The sequence below is a fragment of the Gossypium hirsutum genome, chromosome A07 (genome assembly GCF_007990345.1).
Source record: "Gossypium hirsutum isolate 1008001.06 chromosome A07, Gossypium_hirsutum_v2.1, whole genome shotgun sequence".
Classification (NCBI taxonomy): Eukaryota; Viridiplantae; Streptophyta; class Magnoliopsida; order Malvales; family Malvaceae; genus Gossypium; species Gossypium hirsutum.
The window spans coordinates 33,917,723-33,935,913 of NC_053430.1; the positions used below are offsets into that span (position 1 = coordinate 33,917,723).

Here is an 18,191-nt window from a genome sequence, read left to right on the forward strand (position 1 = left end):
AGACCAGTCAAACAAGCCCTAAGGACGCTAGTATCCAACTCCCCGGTGCAACAATTACAAATGACCTCAATGCATATGTCTGCTATTGCACCACTGTTGTAACACCCCTATCCCGTAACCGTCGCCAGAATAGGTAAGGGGCATTACCAGACTTGTAACTCATGTCAAAACAGTAAAATTTTAAACTTTTTCTTGAAATAAAGATCATTCATTTAAATAAGTACTAAGCACAGCCAGAGATAAAATTTAAACTTCACTAAGTAAACATTCAAAAGATGCCATTTTCGCATGGCTTATATACATTAACCAAAAATATTCTTCCGCCACTAGTCTATTCTATACATGCCATAAAATAGTTCTAAACATAACAGTAACAAGCAGTGGATAGTGATAGTGTGACTAGTTGCTGACGATCCCCGAGCCTGTAGCTTCGCAATGAGATCTATAAAACAGAGGAAACAGAGTAAACGGAGTAAGCATTACAATGCTTAGTAAGTTTTAAGCAGTGTCAACAGATAACAATCAAATTATAACATAGTTGTTCGTATTTTTATTTCACTCTTCCTTCGGGCATACCATCCCTTTACCGAATATGCACATCTCATCATATACAATAGGCAGATAAACTTTCACATAAAAGTGAGCTCATGTGACATAGATATATCGTATGATTTCACATAACCTCTCACACTGATCCGATGTCACATAATCATAGGAATAGTCTCATAGATTGCTCTCGTATGCATCACATAACTACCTTATGATTTAGTGCAAATCAAGCTCACATATAAACTTGGAGTACATACCTGTTTAACCTTTCGCATTGAATATATTTATAAGCAATTCTTATTACGAAGTCTTACCCGGACATAATCTCCACACGAAGTTATCGGGTCTTACCCGGACAAAATCCCCACACGTAGTCATCGGGTCTTTAGAGCTCGGATATAGTACGAGCACGAAGCTTACGGACATTAATAAGTGATAATATTCTCTCATAAAGCCTGCGGGGTTTTAACCCAGATATAGTACTGACACAAATGCCCTTCGGGACTTATCACATTTATACACTTTCACATCCATCACGTTGGCCACTCGGCCCTGTCACATATATACACTTTCACATTCATCACATCGGCCATTAGGCCTTATCACATATATACACTTTCACATTCATCATATCGGCTATTAGGCCTTATCACATATATACACTTTCACATTCATCACATCGGCCATTAGGCCTTATCACATATATATACACTTTCACATTCATCACATCGGCCATTAGGCCTTATCACATATATACACTTTCACATTCATCACATCGGCCATTAGGCCTTATCACATATATACACTTTCACATTCATCACATCGGCCATTAGGCCTTATCTCATATATGCAAGTTCACATCCATCACATAGAATCCTAAATCAAAATATAGATTTTCATGTATTCACATCACAATTATCCAAATATACTTCACATACCACATATACTTTCACGTATACACACTGTCTTGGATGAATCTACATCTATCATTTTCCAATATCACAATTTAGAATTCACGTATGGGTTTAATCAATAGCTTATGAGCAACTAAAACAAGTTTATCAAGGTTTACAACACAATCTCAAATTCAGCACAAGCTGTTTTTCCTGAGCAATAGTCACTAAATTATTTATAACTGGAGCTAAAAAACTCCAAATCACTTTCCGTTAATTTTTCCTGAATATATACTCGTATATCTTCCATCCATAAAATTTACAGAATTTTAGGTTTGGCCAATCAATACTAGATTTTTCTTAAAGTTTCCCCTGTTTCACTATTTGACTAATCTGACCACTCTTCACTACGAATCAAATTTCTCATTTTACAGAATTCAAAATGTGTTGTATTTGATTTCATTTGAAACTAGACTCATTAAGGAGTCTAAGCATATAAATTTTATCTTATAACCATTTTTGTACAATTTATAATGATTTTCTAAAAACAGAACAGAGGATTACAGTGTCATTCTGCGCTGTCTCACACAACTTTAAGTATCTCATTATCGGAAATTCCTTTGCTTACACGGTTTCTTTTATAAGAAACTAGACTCATTAAGCTTTAATTTCATGTCTCATTCAGCCTCTAATTCAAATCCATAAATTTATGGTGATTTTCTAAAGTCACGTTACTGCTGCTGTCCTAAGCAGACTATTTCAAATTACCCTTAAATTCCCAAGCTCAAACACTTAAGAACTTACCATTTGAGCTTAGAACATATCATGGCCACATCATATCTTATTAAATCAACTCATCATGTCCTATTATAATTGAATTTACTCAACGTTTAATCACTTAAAACTTACCTCGGATGTTGTTGAATGATTTCGGCGGCTATTCGATCACTTTTTCCTTTCCTTTATCCAACTTTGGTCCTCTAAGCTCTTGAGCTAATTCAAACAAATTTAACTTATTAAAGTCTCATTATGCTAGCTTATGGCCGAATATAACAATGAATTTGATAGGTCATATGGCCACCTTTAGCTCAAATACAAAATGGTCATACGCATTTTTAATCACATTAAGCAATTTAGTACAATTAATCAAACATTTCCTCATGTGCACCTTTAGGACCAAATACACACATCATTAACCTAATATCAATTAACTAAGCACTTAACAAATTCTCCTTGAGCCGATTGTCTAAGTCAAGATAAGATCATCATTATGCTTACCTATAGCCGAATGTACAACATCAATCTATGCATTCATTCGTGTGGCCGAACATGCATGTCTATGTTGAGGCCGATTGCATACTTAATACATTCTACAAGTGTGGTCACTTGTGTTGACCAAATACCATTTTGTTTCAAGTTCAAAACTTGGCTAATACACATATATGCACTATTAAAACATCCTCTCCATTCCATCAATTCAACACATGCATTACTCATTAATATACAAAATTATATTCGGCCTTAGTACACCTCTTGCTGGCCGAATTTTTTCTCCATCTAGCAACATTTTATGTACTATGCCGAACCAAAAAGATCAAACACCTAGCTTAATCATTTCCAAAACACTTAACCGGCCTTTGACCAAGACTTTAAACAAAGTCTATGTTCGGCTATCACACATATGGGCAATCACATAATCAAACACTAAACCTTAACTTCCAAGCCAAAACAACTAGCAAATTCAACACATCCAACATAAATTTCCATGCTAATGACATCAAAACAACTACTAAGAATTTCAAGCTCCTTGGCCGAATTTCAATCTTCCAAAATAACAAAAATTTGAACCATGAAATAGGTAGAATTCAAACTAACCGTTCAATTTATGCATGAATTTCCAAGAGTAGCATTGTACATACCTTAATCTAGCAATCTCCTTAGCCGAAAATTTTAACAACAAAAGGAAATTTCTTCTCCACCCTTTCCTAGCTACGGCAATGGAGGAATAAACCAACTTTGGTTTCTCCTCCCACTAACACATTATTTTTATTACCCATACTCTTTTATTCATCTTTAATTCATTTAATACATTTTTTTATTACATATTTCTCACCACTAATAAATATAATAATATTAAACCATGCATATAATGCCCATACTTATGAGCTTGGCCGGCCACTAGCATTAAAAGTGGCAAATTGGCATGCAAACCCACTTATTTGCATCATTCAATAATTAATCACTTAAAATAAGCCACACATATATTCAAAGCTTCTCACATAAGTCCTTTTTATTTAGAAACACATTCAAATTGACAAAAATCAAAGCATTCAAATTTCACACATGCATGATCACATATTTTAGACATAAAATATTATATTCAATTATTTCTGCAACTCGGTTTAGCGGTCCCGAAACCACTTCCCGACTAGGGTCAAATTAGGGGTGTCACAACTCTTCCCCCCTTTAGGGATTTTCGTCCCCGAAAATTTCTACCGATGCATAGTTTAGGATAACGTCCTCTTATTGAATTATATTCATATAAACATTAGCTCATCGATGGCAATTGTAATTCATTATTGATTTCGCATCGATCTATAAAATCATTTTCTGATCTTAAAACAAATACATAAACATTTCTACAAGTATGCACATATATCTCATTTTCTTGATTTCATAAGTAATAATCACTTAATTTAATTCACAATTGCATCTCAAACACATATTAAGCACATATTAATATGTATAATTCACATCATCAACCCACATATTTGTAACCCACATTTTCATTCATGTATAAGCTGTAACCTGACCGAAAGTACACATATACTCAAACATCCCAATAAATATCCTTTATCACTCCATCATATCTCACTATTCAACTTAACCTATTTCCAACAGAAAATCAACTTCCACATACCTGAACATTGAGTTCATTTAGCACATTCAATCACCGTTAACGATACCCGTATACAATCGATTTGGCATCAAGCCTCATATTGTATACCGGCATGGGATTTATTTTAGCACATAACCCATATATCCAAAATTATCAGCATTCATCACAAATTCTTACAGACTTTCAAATGTCAAACTTAATCAAAATAATTTCTTGAATATGATTAACAAAAAAATAGGGGTCATTTAGCAATAGCACATATGACTTCATATACCAAGCATTCCATAGACTAAATTCATAACACATTTACAACATGAATTCATTTCTTAACAACATATCCACCATCTTTTTACTTTCATCTGATTTTCTCATACCTTCCGTACATACCTGTATCACTTATTCTGATCTTACTTAATTTATCATCTTAAATATACCTGTTGAATCATTCGAAATCATTACAGATACTCATTAAGCACATATAGCTCTTACAATGCCATATCCTAGATATGGTCTTACATATTCTCACATACCGAGCCGATGCCATGTCCCAGACATGGTCTTACACACTATCTCAAATCAATGCCTTCGTCCCAGACGAGGTCTTACATGAATTCCACTTCACACACTTAGTGCCCACTGACCGATCTCGCACTCATAGTGCTCGGTTAAAGGAATTCGCACACACACAGTGCCTCTAATCATTCACACACATAGTGCTATTATTCATTCGTTATTACACATTGAAATGACTTAACCAAGTCTATAAACATCATGTATGTACACTTGTAAACATATCATCTCATTTAAATTTGAATTCGTATAGTAATGAACACTTAAACTTTGCTCAAATTACCGGTACGAAGCCTACTAGGCACGAAGGCCCGAATACACGTCACCAGCATGATTGCTCTTCGGGACCTAGCCCGGATATAACACTAGCACGAATGCTCTTCGGAACTTAGTCCGGATACATCACTAGCACGAATGCTCTTCTGGATTTAACCTGGATATATCACTAGCACGAATGCTCTTCGGAACTTAGTCCGGATATATCACTAGCACGAATGCTCTTCGGGACTTAGCCCGGATATATCACTAGCACGAATGCTCTTCGGGACTTAGCCCGGATATATCACTCTCAATTCTCATGTACATATACACATATAGCAATACACATTAGCATATCATTTACATTACTTGAATACAAACACAACATGCTTATCGACCATTCAACTTCCAGTTCCATAGCCACATACAAAAATCACATTTATAGTCATAACACTCTTTCAAAATTGTATCACTTATACCCTTATAATTCAATCCAAATTGAAATTCAAATACGAGTACATGATACGTACCTGATCAACTTAATAATTTAGGCATATCTAAGTGAAGTTATATCGCAAATTCTCATAGTCAGAAGCTTGCTACAGCTCGATCGGGATCAAGATTCATTACAATACAGCAAACACATTTTAATAGCCAAAAATCATCACACTATCATTTTATCACTTTATGGCATGTATAAATAGACTCACGCGTGCTACGTTAGTCCTAGAATCGACTAAACCGTAGCTCTGATACCAATAAATAGACTCACGCATGTATAAATAGACTCACGCGTGCTACGTTAGTACAACATTTTTAAGCATTTTGGATACAAATGGTTTGGCCAAGTTGACAACCACTACTAACTTAGCAAAGCGTCCTCTCATAGTCGCCTCCGTATTATGGTCCACATTAATAACCTTCCCAATAATGCTACGCAAACTCTTCTTATACATAGCATTCGAAAGCCCTGGAAAATGAATCCAAGTAAAAATATTCTATGGGAAGACTGGGCTCATTGAAAAGACGAGGACCATGGTTGCATAATTAAGTACTGGCCATAAACAACCTATGGGCCCTTTGATAAAAGTTTAATATAGTCCTCCTACATTTTAAACTTAGCAAGAAAATAATCATTCTCAATGTCCACCAATTGGAACAATTGCGTTGGCTTCCACAAGGTCATAGTTTTGTTCCATAATTAAAGTTGTATAACCAATTTTTGTCCCAACAATTTCAACACAACCGTGTGCGCCATACTCTGCTCCATCAACAACCTTACGCTTTCTGTAATAGCCCATTTTTTAATTGTATCAAAAATAATAGTTTCGAGACCACAAATCCGACGAGTGAGTTCGTATTATTAATATTTAAATTATACAAGTTAATAATAATTTTTATTGAATTTTGATTTGAGGAATTTTAACCAATTAAATTCAAAGTTAGTATGAGTGGTTTGGTTCAAAAGTCAAGTGGTTATTAAAAACGAAGTATTAAGACCTCATTTCCGTAATTTAAGGCCGTAAATATTTTTACTAAATATTTACAGAGTTGTATTATATGTAACAGCCTAATTTTCAGTGGTGTCGGAACAGTAATTCGAGATCACTAAATCCGACAAATGAGTAGGAAATATTATTAATTTAGAGAGTATAAATTAAATGTGAAGCTAGGAGAAATTTTGAAATAGTGAATAGTGTACTAAAAATAAATATTAAAATAATTAGAATCGAAAATGAGGTATTGAGACCTCGATAATTTTAAATCGAGCCATAAATATTTTTATAAATATTTTTATAAATATTTATGGAGTGTTAATATTTTAGTATTAAAGTTTCGTCAAGAAATTTTAAAGTTCTGATAGTTAATTGAACAAAAAGGACTAAATTGTATCAAATGCAAAATTGTGGGAAATGATTAAATAGCTTAATTGATAAAAGAAAGAGGGTTTAAAAGGAAAATAGACCCAAATTCTATTTGGGCTGGACGGCAAGGGCATGAAATTAGCAAGAAAATAAGGAGAATTAAGGGCAAAATTGAAAAATTGCAAAATTTACTTAATAAAGCTAGGACTAAAGTGGAATTATCTAGATTTCTCTTTATTTTTCTGCATTCTCATCAAAAAACGCCATGGAAGAGTTCTATTAAGCTTTTTCATATTTTTACTTCAAGTAAGTTCAATTCTTGATTATTTCTTGAAATTTTTGTGTTTTTGTGACTTTTACAACTAGGTCCTATTGTTGAATTCATTAGTTTTTGATTCTATGAAAGAAATTAAAAGTTTCTATACATATGTGCTGGAATTATATGATGATTTGGCATGGAATTAGAGCTTTAAATTGTTTATATGTTGATTTTATTGTAAGAATTGAATAGAAAGTGAATGTTTGGGACCTAATTGTAAAAGAGTTTGAAGTTAGAGTTTTATGTGCAAATTCTGAAATTCAATAGTTATGAAATAACTTATAATGTTTAGTAAAAGTATTAATTGAGAAAATTATCTTAATTGAGGGGTTAATTGAGCAAGGACTGAATTGTATGAATTGTGAAAGTTGGGGCAAAATGGAAATCAACATTTTGCACTAAAACTGTTTTGGACAGCAGAGTAGTCTAACTTTGAAAAATCACCAAAAATTGTAGAAATGGAATTAGAGGATGAATAAAATATAAAATTAAATATTATTGAGTCTAGTTTCTTATAGAAGAAATAATGTAAGCAATGGAATTGTAAATCATGAGATATGATAAATTTTGTAAGATAAGGTCAGAATGATTTCGGGTTCCCCTGTTCTGACTTTGTAAAATCATAAAAAATTGGATAAAAATAATTATGGGATTAAATTTATATGTTTAGAATCCTGAATGAGTTTATTTTCAAGAAAAATAAACAGTAACATCATTCAAATCCTGTATGAGGAGATAATTAATTTTTAATGAAGAAGGGTCGGCACAGTCAGACAGCAGAACAGGGGAGACTTCAATGAATAAACTGTATTAATTGGCCCAACCAAAAATTATGAAAATTTTATGGTAAGAAGATATGTGAATCTAGTTTCTGGTAAAATTTATGGATCTTAATTTGGAGTTCTTTAGCTCAAGATAAAAATAATTTAGTGACTATGACACAGATGGACAGCTTGAATATTCACGTAAGTAGATAGTGAAAATTATAGATAATGTTACCTACAAGTGTGTTGTTTATACTAAGGATGTGGATGGAGAGGAGGAAGAAAATATACAAAAAATATATGAATGACTCGTGTATAAATTGATCACATGCCCGATTATAATCGATAAGTGTTGAATTAGAAACGATATAATGTTTTATTTGGAATATTTATTATGAAATTATGATTATCGCTATAATACAAAAATCGAACTTGTGAGTTTATATAACTAAATTTAGTGACCATTTGTTAATATTATTAAATTCCAATATTATTTTATGAATGGTGATTAATATTTATGTATGTTAATTGTTGAAAATAAGTAAATTATGTACAAAAGTTATGAAATTAAACTGAGAATTTCGGAGGAACGGAACGCAGGAAATGAGTACAATCTTTCAGTGAAAAAGATCAATTGACGGTAAATTACCCAAGTAAACTGAGATTCAGCATTTGTTGCTAATTCTCGTGTTTGCTTTCCGTTTAGCTCTTACGAGTTTCCGTTAACTCATATGAGTTTCAGTTAACCCTTTTGGGGTTTCAGTTCAACTCTGATGAGCTTCAGTTAGCCTCCGGGCTTCCGTTTAGCACTTATGTGCTTCAGTTAGCCTTCGGGCTTCCGTTTAGCACTTACCGTTTAGCACTTATGTGCTTCAGTTAGCCTTCGGGCTTTCGTTTAGCACTTATGTGCTTTAGCTAGATTTCAGGCTTCAGATCACGATATACTCAAATCCGTAAGCTGTTCCTTGGATGGACAAGTTGGTAAGTCGTAAATGTAACATGTGGAAAAAGAAATGTAAGTAATGTTATCATTATTATTATTGAGCTCAATTATGTGATTTTATCATTCAGAGATTGTGTTTGACAAGATATGTTAGTAAATTATTAGTATGTGAATCAAAGTGACAAAATTTAAAGACTTAATGAGGTTGAGCTGATTCACACGAATTTGCCATTTGAAATTGTGATTGACAGGAAGAAACAGTGAATTAGATGCTTATCAATGGTTACACATAATTATCTGAAAAACAAGAAAAATGACGGTTATTGATATATGGAAATGTAAGACATTGATATATGAATGTGGAATATGTTTGATAAATGTGTTCATTCTTAACTATGGAATTATGTACCTCATGTGTGCTATTTGCATAAAGATGATATTTCAAATACTTTGGTGAGTAAAGCTTAAATATGAAATAGTATGAAATCGAGACAAGTTGTTATGAAAATATATTTAAATTATCTATAAGTGTTTTGTACTCCTCGGTAATGCCTCGTACTTTGTTCCGACGACGGATACGGGTAGGGGGTGTTACATTATAAGTGAATTGAAGTTTGGTTTGGGAATTTTGATGATTTATTGCTTAATTATGATAAAAGGATTAAATTGTAAAAGAGGTAAAAGTCAATTATTATAGAATTAATATAGTAAAAGGACCAAAATGGTAATTAAACCATGGTCAAAAAGTCCAAGCGGTGGTGGCATGATTAAATCCACTAACCTTTGGGCTATTTTTTCATTTAGTCCTAATTAGTTTAGGATTAAATTGAAATTAAGCTTGTTTAATCAATAATTAAAAATAATTGAAGGACCAATTGTGCAATTAGACCCTCATTAAATGTAAAATGGTAGGAATAGTATGGAAATCCCTAGAATTGTGTTTAATTTATTTAATTATTAATTAAAATGTTTTAATTAAATTAAATTAAAGTAAAAGTATTATAATAAACCAAAAAAACAATAGGCTTATCTCCTTCATTTTTCTTTTATGCTTGGCTGAACCTCCATTTTTGGAGCTTGGGAACTTCGGTTGAGTTTTGGTTGCATGCTAGGTAGGTTATTCTTGCCATTTTAGTAATTTTTATGTTTCTGAGCTCGTATTAGCTTAATCTAGCTAACCTGGAGACTAATTTATAATATTGTCAAATTTTTTGGATTATGCCCTTAATGAAATTGAGTTTTTCTTGAAGTTTTATGGTAGAATATTAAGCTTAGTTGCTAAATAGGACTATTTTGTAAACTAGTTTTCGTTGATTCTAATGTTCAAGGACTAAAATGTGAAAATAGTAAAAGTACAAGGATTTGATGCAAAATAATAGCAAGCATGGGCTGTAATGAAGGGTTTAATAGATCGGCTAAGCTTAGAATTAATAGAAAATAGTTAAATTGCATGATTTGGACCTAGGGACTAAATTGCATAAAAATGAAATGTTAGGGGTAATTTTATAAAAATGTCAAAAAGGACTTAATTGCATAAAATGAGTTAATTTTACTATTAGAATTATTTAATTGAATGAAAATGTTATTTTAAATCAAGAACTAGTGGAAAATCGAGGAAAAAATTACCAAATAGCCCTTGTACCTTGTCGTTACTGTAGTTTAGTCTGGTAAGTTTATTCGGTTAATTCTACATGTTTTAAAATTATATATTAAATAAAATTTATCTGTTGATTGTTGATTAATGTGTTTATATCTGAAAATCAAGAATTGAAATAATAATTGATAAAACACTGGTCACTATTAATATCTCTTGAGCCGATGAACGTAGGATAGAGTACAATTGGCATGCCAATAGGTTATTTTGCGCGTAGTATGGGCTTGATATGAGATGTGATGAGGATTCCTGTATATTTTTTGTTCACTAAATATACCAAAGTTCTACATTTGTTGCGGATTATCGTGTTATATTACAGTGTTTTCTGGCATGTTACCGAGGGCAGATGTTAGCCTACAGGCTAGGCACTTAGTGTCGAGGCGTGTTAGCAGTTGGATTAGCTCATATAAGCGTATAGCGTGTTCTCGGATGGTTAACTGTGTGCTCGTATTCGTATATCGTTCATCGGTAATGTTCTTGCGTTAAATGTGTTGTTATAGAATTGTTAAAAGAATATTCATGAATCTTCTAATAGCATTGTGGCTTGATAATGAATGATCTCATACTTGCTTATGTGTAAACTCACCTATTATGACCTATGGTTGACAGGAATTCTGTTAAGAACCTTGTTGATAGGAACTTGGTTTATTAATCTTGTTATTTGAATTATTATGTTTAATTCAATAAGTTTTATAGTTTAATCGACGAACTTACTAAACTTTATTATAAAAGCTTACTCGTGTTTGTTATTTTTTTTTGTAGATAACATTTTGTGGATAATCGGGCAATCGGATCAACTCAAAGATTCACACTATCCAGGAATCTTTGGTAGATTTTAATTTTGTATAGCTTATATGGCATATAGTAGGGTTAATGAGAATGTTATAAGCTTATAGCTATGTGTTGGTTGGTTGGCATGTTTTTTATGATATAAACTTTAGAAAATCCTATAGTATGTCATGTTAACTATTAAGTTGTGTTCAATGTTTGATTATGAATGGTAGAAATCGGTTTGGATCTAGGCATGGTGCTTGAGGTCAAGGTAAACAAATTCAATGTGTGTGTATGGTGGCTTGTATGTTTGATTTAAGAGATGAAGATTATAAGTACTATGTGATGTGAATTTGAAAGACAATTTAGTTAAGTTTAGGTGAGCATAATTGTAATGTTTTGGTTGCCATTGATGTGTTTTAGGGTGTTACAATATTGAACTTTTGCTACTGTCTTGACTTGTTTTGGTAGAAGTCCCCAGGGTATCGGTAGAAGTCCCAAGCCAAAACTACCTTACTCACAAGAGTGCGTTATATCGATAGAAATCCTGGTTGTATCGGTAGAACTCTCAGTTCTACTGGTAGAATTCTGTAGCCTTTTTCAAGGTATTTCCATTTTTTAGTTCTATCGATACTTGCCCACCTAAGTATTGGTAAAAATCCTTCAGACTTCAAAAACTTGTTAAAAATTAAATTAATTCAAAGCTTTTTAAATGTTTATTTTGTCCACACTTTGAAGAAGATTGTTTAAATCACCGTAGGCTCAATTAAGGCCCATAAATGAATGTATTACTCTGATCTGAATTGTTATGAAATTCTATTAATTAAATTGGCAACTTGATGCTACATGTTATTGATTGTTCTGGATTCTACGGTAATACGTTGTAACCCTAATCCGATGACGGGTACGGATTATGGGTGTTACATTCTCCAAAAAGGTAATTGAAGGGATACTATTCATCATATCAGTAAGAACGTCCCCATCTCGCAAAAATGATGCCCTCCTCCTCCACAATAGGTGTCACACCCTTATTGCGACCCCCATCATTGGCAATGACATCTCGAAAAGATAACTGATCGGCACCCCCATCATCCACTAGCTAATATTCCTTCCGACATTGAACCCTCTTACTACCTAGAGCTCCATCGCCGTAATCTGAGGGCTTACGCAGGATGCCTCTCGAATCACCAGATAGACAACCCAGATCTCCCAAGCCTTTGGCCACATCCCCCAAGACTTGGAATCCTCTACCAACATCGTCAGAGACCATACACCTTTTTTTCAAATTTTTTAAATAACACTTTTTTTATAAGCACAAATATTCTAAAATAAAATGAAAGCGCAATTCAAAATAAATACTAAATGTAATTAGATATTTTTGTGCCCTTTATTTGTTTAAATATTTTATTAATTTTAATAAAATAAGATTTTCTAACATTTGGGTCTAAATGTTATGTTTGAAAAATAAAAATTCAAATTTTATTACTCTAAATTTATTAAATTATATTTCATTTTGATGTTGAATATATTTTGTTTGTTTAAACTTTTAGTTAATAATATAAAAATATATTTTTATATTTAAAATTTAAAAGTAATAAAAATATTTTAGAATGAAAATTTATATTATAAAAATTAAAACAAAAATAACACTATTTCCTATACTAAAAGATAGGATAAGAAAACCTCAGATTTCAAGTACAATCACCTTTAACTCCAAAGTAATAAAATTATTATCGAACCCATGGATATAATTTTACTCATTAGAATTGTATCAATGATTGATAAATTTATAAATTTAATAATAAAATATAAATAGTAAAGTGGAATAGTTGGATCTTCTCTCTTTTATTCTTTTATATAATAATTATAATAAATGCAATTCAACTTCTTCTTTCGACCTTTTAGTTTTTCTAATAAATCTCTTTTTATTGGATATCAATCACAAAAAAGAAATTAATTATTTCTATACAACTCTTACCTACACCTACTCCCATCATCCACTCAAATTCAAAAACTCACCCGAAAAATACAACGGTTTAAAAAAAATACAAAACCTGAAATATATGCTTGAGTAAAATTTAAAAACCGTTTTTTATATGGTTCGGACTTTGGGCAATTTTTTTGGCCCAAGCTTAGTCTCAACCCAACTCAAATATATTATGTTATAAAAAATATTATATTAATTATATATGTTAAATAAAAATTATATATATTAAATCACTAACCTAATAAGAATTAAACTCATTATTCTAAACCTTAAAAAAAAAAACTTACCCAACTAAATAACCTAACCAAAAATATAAAATTTGTAAAATTATATTTAATATAATAAAATATTTATTATATTTATTTGTGTTTTTTAATATAAAAAAAATTATTATATTTATGGTAATGTTTTTTAATATAAATAATTTTAATGTATTTCAATGTGTTAGAAAACTTTTATTTCAGCCTTTTTTTAGTGTATTATTTTAAAAAAGTAAAAATAAAAATTAATCTAAAAAAAATCAAATATAGACTAGCCGATTCGAGCCCGAAGTTCACCTTTCTTATATTGGATCAAGCTTGAGCCAAAAAGTAAACTCATTTATCTAACCAAATCAAGCTTAAAAAATTGATCTAAATGCTTTGTATGAACTCAACTCATGAGCATCTCTACTATTACCCAAAATCTCTCATTAAGTTCTTTTTTCCTTAAATCTCTTCATTTTCTTATCTATTTCTCCATGAAGTTGTTTTTTTCTATCTCAACTCATTTTTTCAAATCATACGATTCTTTTTTCTACTCAATTATTATGTTTTGTTTTTCTACTTGTTTCTTCTCATCTATTCATTATTCAAACAAAGAAAACAAAGATATCCGATTAGGAATTGTTTGATCTTTTGACTCTTTCTACTTTCTGTCACATTAGTTTTCTTTATTCCATTTTTTGTATTTTATTTTGAGCTTGGTAAGGGCTGGGAGTTAATTTTATTGTTTAGGCCAGTTGATTTTGCGTAATGGATGGCTATTTTTTCGGTTTGGGCTTGATGAAATTTGCCCAAAAACCATTTGAATCGATTTTTTACCAATTCATCCGGTTCACGATTCAATAACGATTTAAAGCAGTTCCCGATTTAAATGGTCTGCCTTCAGACCGGATTGTCAGCCAGTTCCTGGTTCGAAAGGCCAATCCAGTTTAAACAACATTGCTCATTATTATCCATGACTTCATATATATATATATATTAGTAAGATTTAATTTTTGTTAGTTTCCACACTCATCAAGCACCCAATTTTTCTTTACCATAACAAAAACATGAAACACTTACAAAAGCCAGTTTTAAGATTTTGTGAAGGTGACCGGCAAAGTTACGGTCACAACTTATTGATCATATAGAAATCTAAACCGATCAGAGTCTCAAATTCAAATCATAGGGCATGTTACCAAATCCACTGCAAATACACAACTGAACTGCCACCCGTAGGTTTGTCTGAACTATCATTGCTGCTTCATCTATAATCTTTGTTTCCAAAGTTCTTGCACCACAGCTGTGAAGGAATTGGACGAACGGGCTGATGAGGCCTTTGCTGCAAGAAAGATGACCTTTTAGCTAAATGTATCATGGGAATATAAGCTGTCTGATAAATAAAGATGTACAAGTTTTGAAGAAGTTAACCAAAAATTAGTAGATATCATGGCTACGTTCATTTACATTCTACTATTGAGTAGAAACTTGGGTGTTAGAAAAGCAACAATTTGTCTCCAGTCAGAGTTTTGGTTAGTTGAAAATGCAGCTGCTTAAGGAGATAAGAAGTGCATGCAAAGCAATAAAATGAGGATATGGGCTTCAATCATTTGATGAAGTGACAATGCAACACTTAGCGAATGTTAAATTGACCATCTTGAAATGAAGTCATATGGACAGTTGACCTTCTAAGTTCCAACATTGGTGAATTGCCCGTACAATGTTAGAGAGTAAATGCTATGGAGGAATTCAACTTCAAGTTTCAGACAAGAAAATAAGAAGCTGCAACCTTAGATTATTACATAAACTGGTGAACACTTGAAGATTGGCATTCACTAAGGAATAAGTGCAAAGCTAGCAGCTACTAGAAAAAGTAGAATTTTGCATAGCATCAATGGGTTATAATGAAACTGTGGCCACTTAAGGAGATAAGAAGTGCATATAGAAGCAATAGAAATGAGGATAAGAGCTTCAATCATTTGATGAAGTGACAATGTGCCATTTAGCAAATGATAAATTGACCACCTTGGAAGGAAGCCATATGGACACTTGACCTTCTAAGTTCTAAATTGGTGCATTGCCAGTAGAAGATTAGAGAGTAAATGCCATGAAGGAATTTAACTTCAAGTTTACAAATGAGAAAATAAGAAGCTGCAATCTTAGATTATTACATAAACTGGTAAATAGAAGATCGGCATTCAATAATGAATAAGTACAAAGCTAGCAGCTACTAGAGAAAGTAGAATTTTGCATAGCATCAATGGGTTACAATGAAACTGCAGCCACTTAAGGAGATAAGAAATGCATATAAAAACAATAAAAATGAGGTAGGCTTCAATCATTGGATGAAGTGACAATGTGACATTTAGCGAATGATAAATTGACCATCTCGGAATGAAGATGGACAGTAGGCCTTCTAAGTTCTAACATTGGTGTATTGCCAGTACAAGATTAGAGAGTAAATGCTATGGAGGAATTCAACTTCAAGTTTACAGATGAGAAAATAAGAAGCTGCAATCTTAGATTATTACATAAAATGGCAAACATTTGAAGATTGGGATTCAATAATGAATAAGTGCAAAGCTAGATGCCACTAGAAATAATAGAATTTAGCATAGCACGGATATAATGAAATTGCGGCCGCTTAAAGGAGATAAGACGTGGTTACAGGCTTTTCAATCATTTGATGAAGTGACACTTCAACATGTAGCGAACGATAATTGACATCCTAACATTGCAATATTGCCCGTACAAGATCAGGGAATATATGCCACAGAGGAAATAAACTACAAGTTACCAGTTGAGAAAATAACAAACCGCAATCTTGCATCATTATGAATAAAAGTACGCAGCCAGCAGCTACTAAGGAAAACAATTTTTTGCACAACATTGATGGGTTATTATGAAACTGACAGCAATTTTTATGGACTTCAAAACTTTCTAAAGCATTTGCTTTGTGACTACAGTGTAGAAAATAATAATTAGAGGACCGTGATATACACCTAGCTAACATTCAACTAAGTATCTGAATAGTAAGTAATTACTCTTCATTTATTTATAAAATTTCAAGTTTCACCTTCAACCAACATTTATATCAAAACAAACTAAAACCGAACTATTTAATTTAAGGCCTCACCTTACCAATCCCTTCTATCTAATTCCAAATGATATGCATTAAGACTCTACTAGTACTGACCAACTATAATACAATTTCCATTAGGATCCAGCAAATGCATAACAGAAATCTTAGCATGAATACTTTATATTGTTCGAAATCTTTAGATTTTCAAAAGGGTTAAACCTAGACTTAGCACTTAGCAGTTAGCAATTCATATAATTAGGGCAATATACGTTCTAAATAGCAATCAAAAACAGTAATAAAGTGAGGAAAGATGGGGACTTAAGCACCTCGAGCTCGGCGGATTTCATGGCGATCGGGATACAAATGAGGAAAACGCCGAACATAGCAATCGCAGTATTGCGACGCCAGTGCTTGGGCCGGCAATATGGGCCACCAGACATGCTCCACACCTTCGTCCTGAAATCCTCTGCTCCATGCCCTCCATGTTCTGCTCCTCCCATTTTTTCTTAATTTACTCGACGGATCTATCGAAAACTCTTACAAGTCTAACCGGTAAAGCAATTAGATCAGTAAGAAGATTGAAATATTTCAAAAGAAAATGAAATTTAAGAAGTAAAATTTAGTGGCGAGGATTGAGAGCGAAAGAGGAACGAATATTTGGGTTACCTGAGGCAAATGGAAGGTCCAGGATCGAGGATCAGCTGAGTCTGGTTCGCAAATAGAGACATTGTGCTTGTAAATGGGCTTCGGTATTTTGTTGTGCTTGTCGACCAACTTTTCGCCTTTTCACAACTGTACGAGCCCATGGCTGGAAGCAGGCCAGGTTTTGGGGATTTACGGACCTCATAAGGACCTGGCTTTAAGCATTATAAATTCTTTTTAGGGTTAATTGCATTGTCACCATGCTTAAATTTTGAATTGATTTCAAATTTCAAAGTATTTTAATTTGAGAATGCTCAAATGTATAGATATTATATTATTGGGGTAATATATTATTTGGTACTTGAGATTGGTTTCAATATTTAATTTGAAATCTAAGATTTTTGTTTCAATTTGGTACCTAGACCAAACAACCCAATGAATGTTTGACACGTATACTTTAGTAAAAAAAAAACACGGGTACTTAATTAGGACAAAAAAATAAAGCTCAAGCACCTAATTAAACACTGAAACCAAACTTAGGTACTTAAATGGGACAAAGAAAAACTCAAGTACCAAAGTGAACTTTGAAGTCAAACTTAAGTACCAAATTGGGACAAAAAACTCAAATACCGAATTGAACATTGAAGCTAAATTTATGTATCAAACAGTATATTAACCTTTTATTATTTATGAATAAGATAAGGCTTAATCTAACCTTTAGTACCCAAACTTGACATTTTTTCTTGGTTTGAT

General features: G+C 32.4%; 1 protein-coding gene across 1 annotated transcript; it reads right to left on the bottom strand.

Annotated features, from left to right (window-relative positions):
* Window positions 1–14,752: 14,752 nt before the first annotated feature.
* Window positions 14,753–17,445, bottom strand: LOC107952934 (uncharacterized). The gene is made up of 2 exons (XM_016888140.2): window positions 17,123–17,445; window positions 14,753–15,056 (listed from the first exon to the last, which is right to left on the bottom strand). The coding sequence occupies exons 1-2, from the start codon at window positions 17,294–17,296 to the stop codon at window positions 14,979–14,981; spliced, it is 252 nt and encodes an 83-aa protein (XP_016743629.1). The 5' UTR covers window positions 17,297–17,445; the 3' UTR covers window positions 14,753–14,978.
* Between the last annotated feature and the right edge of the window lie 746 nt (window positions 17,446–18,191).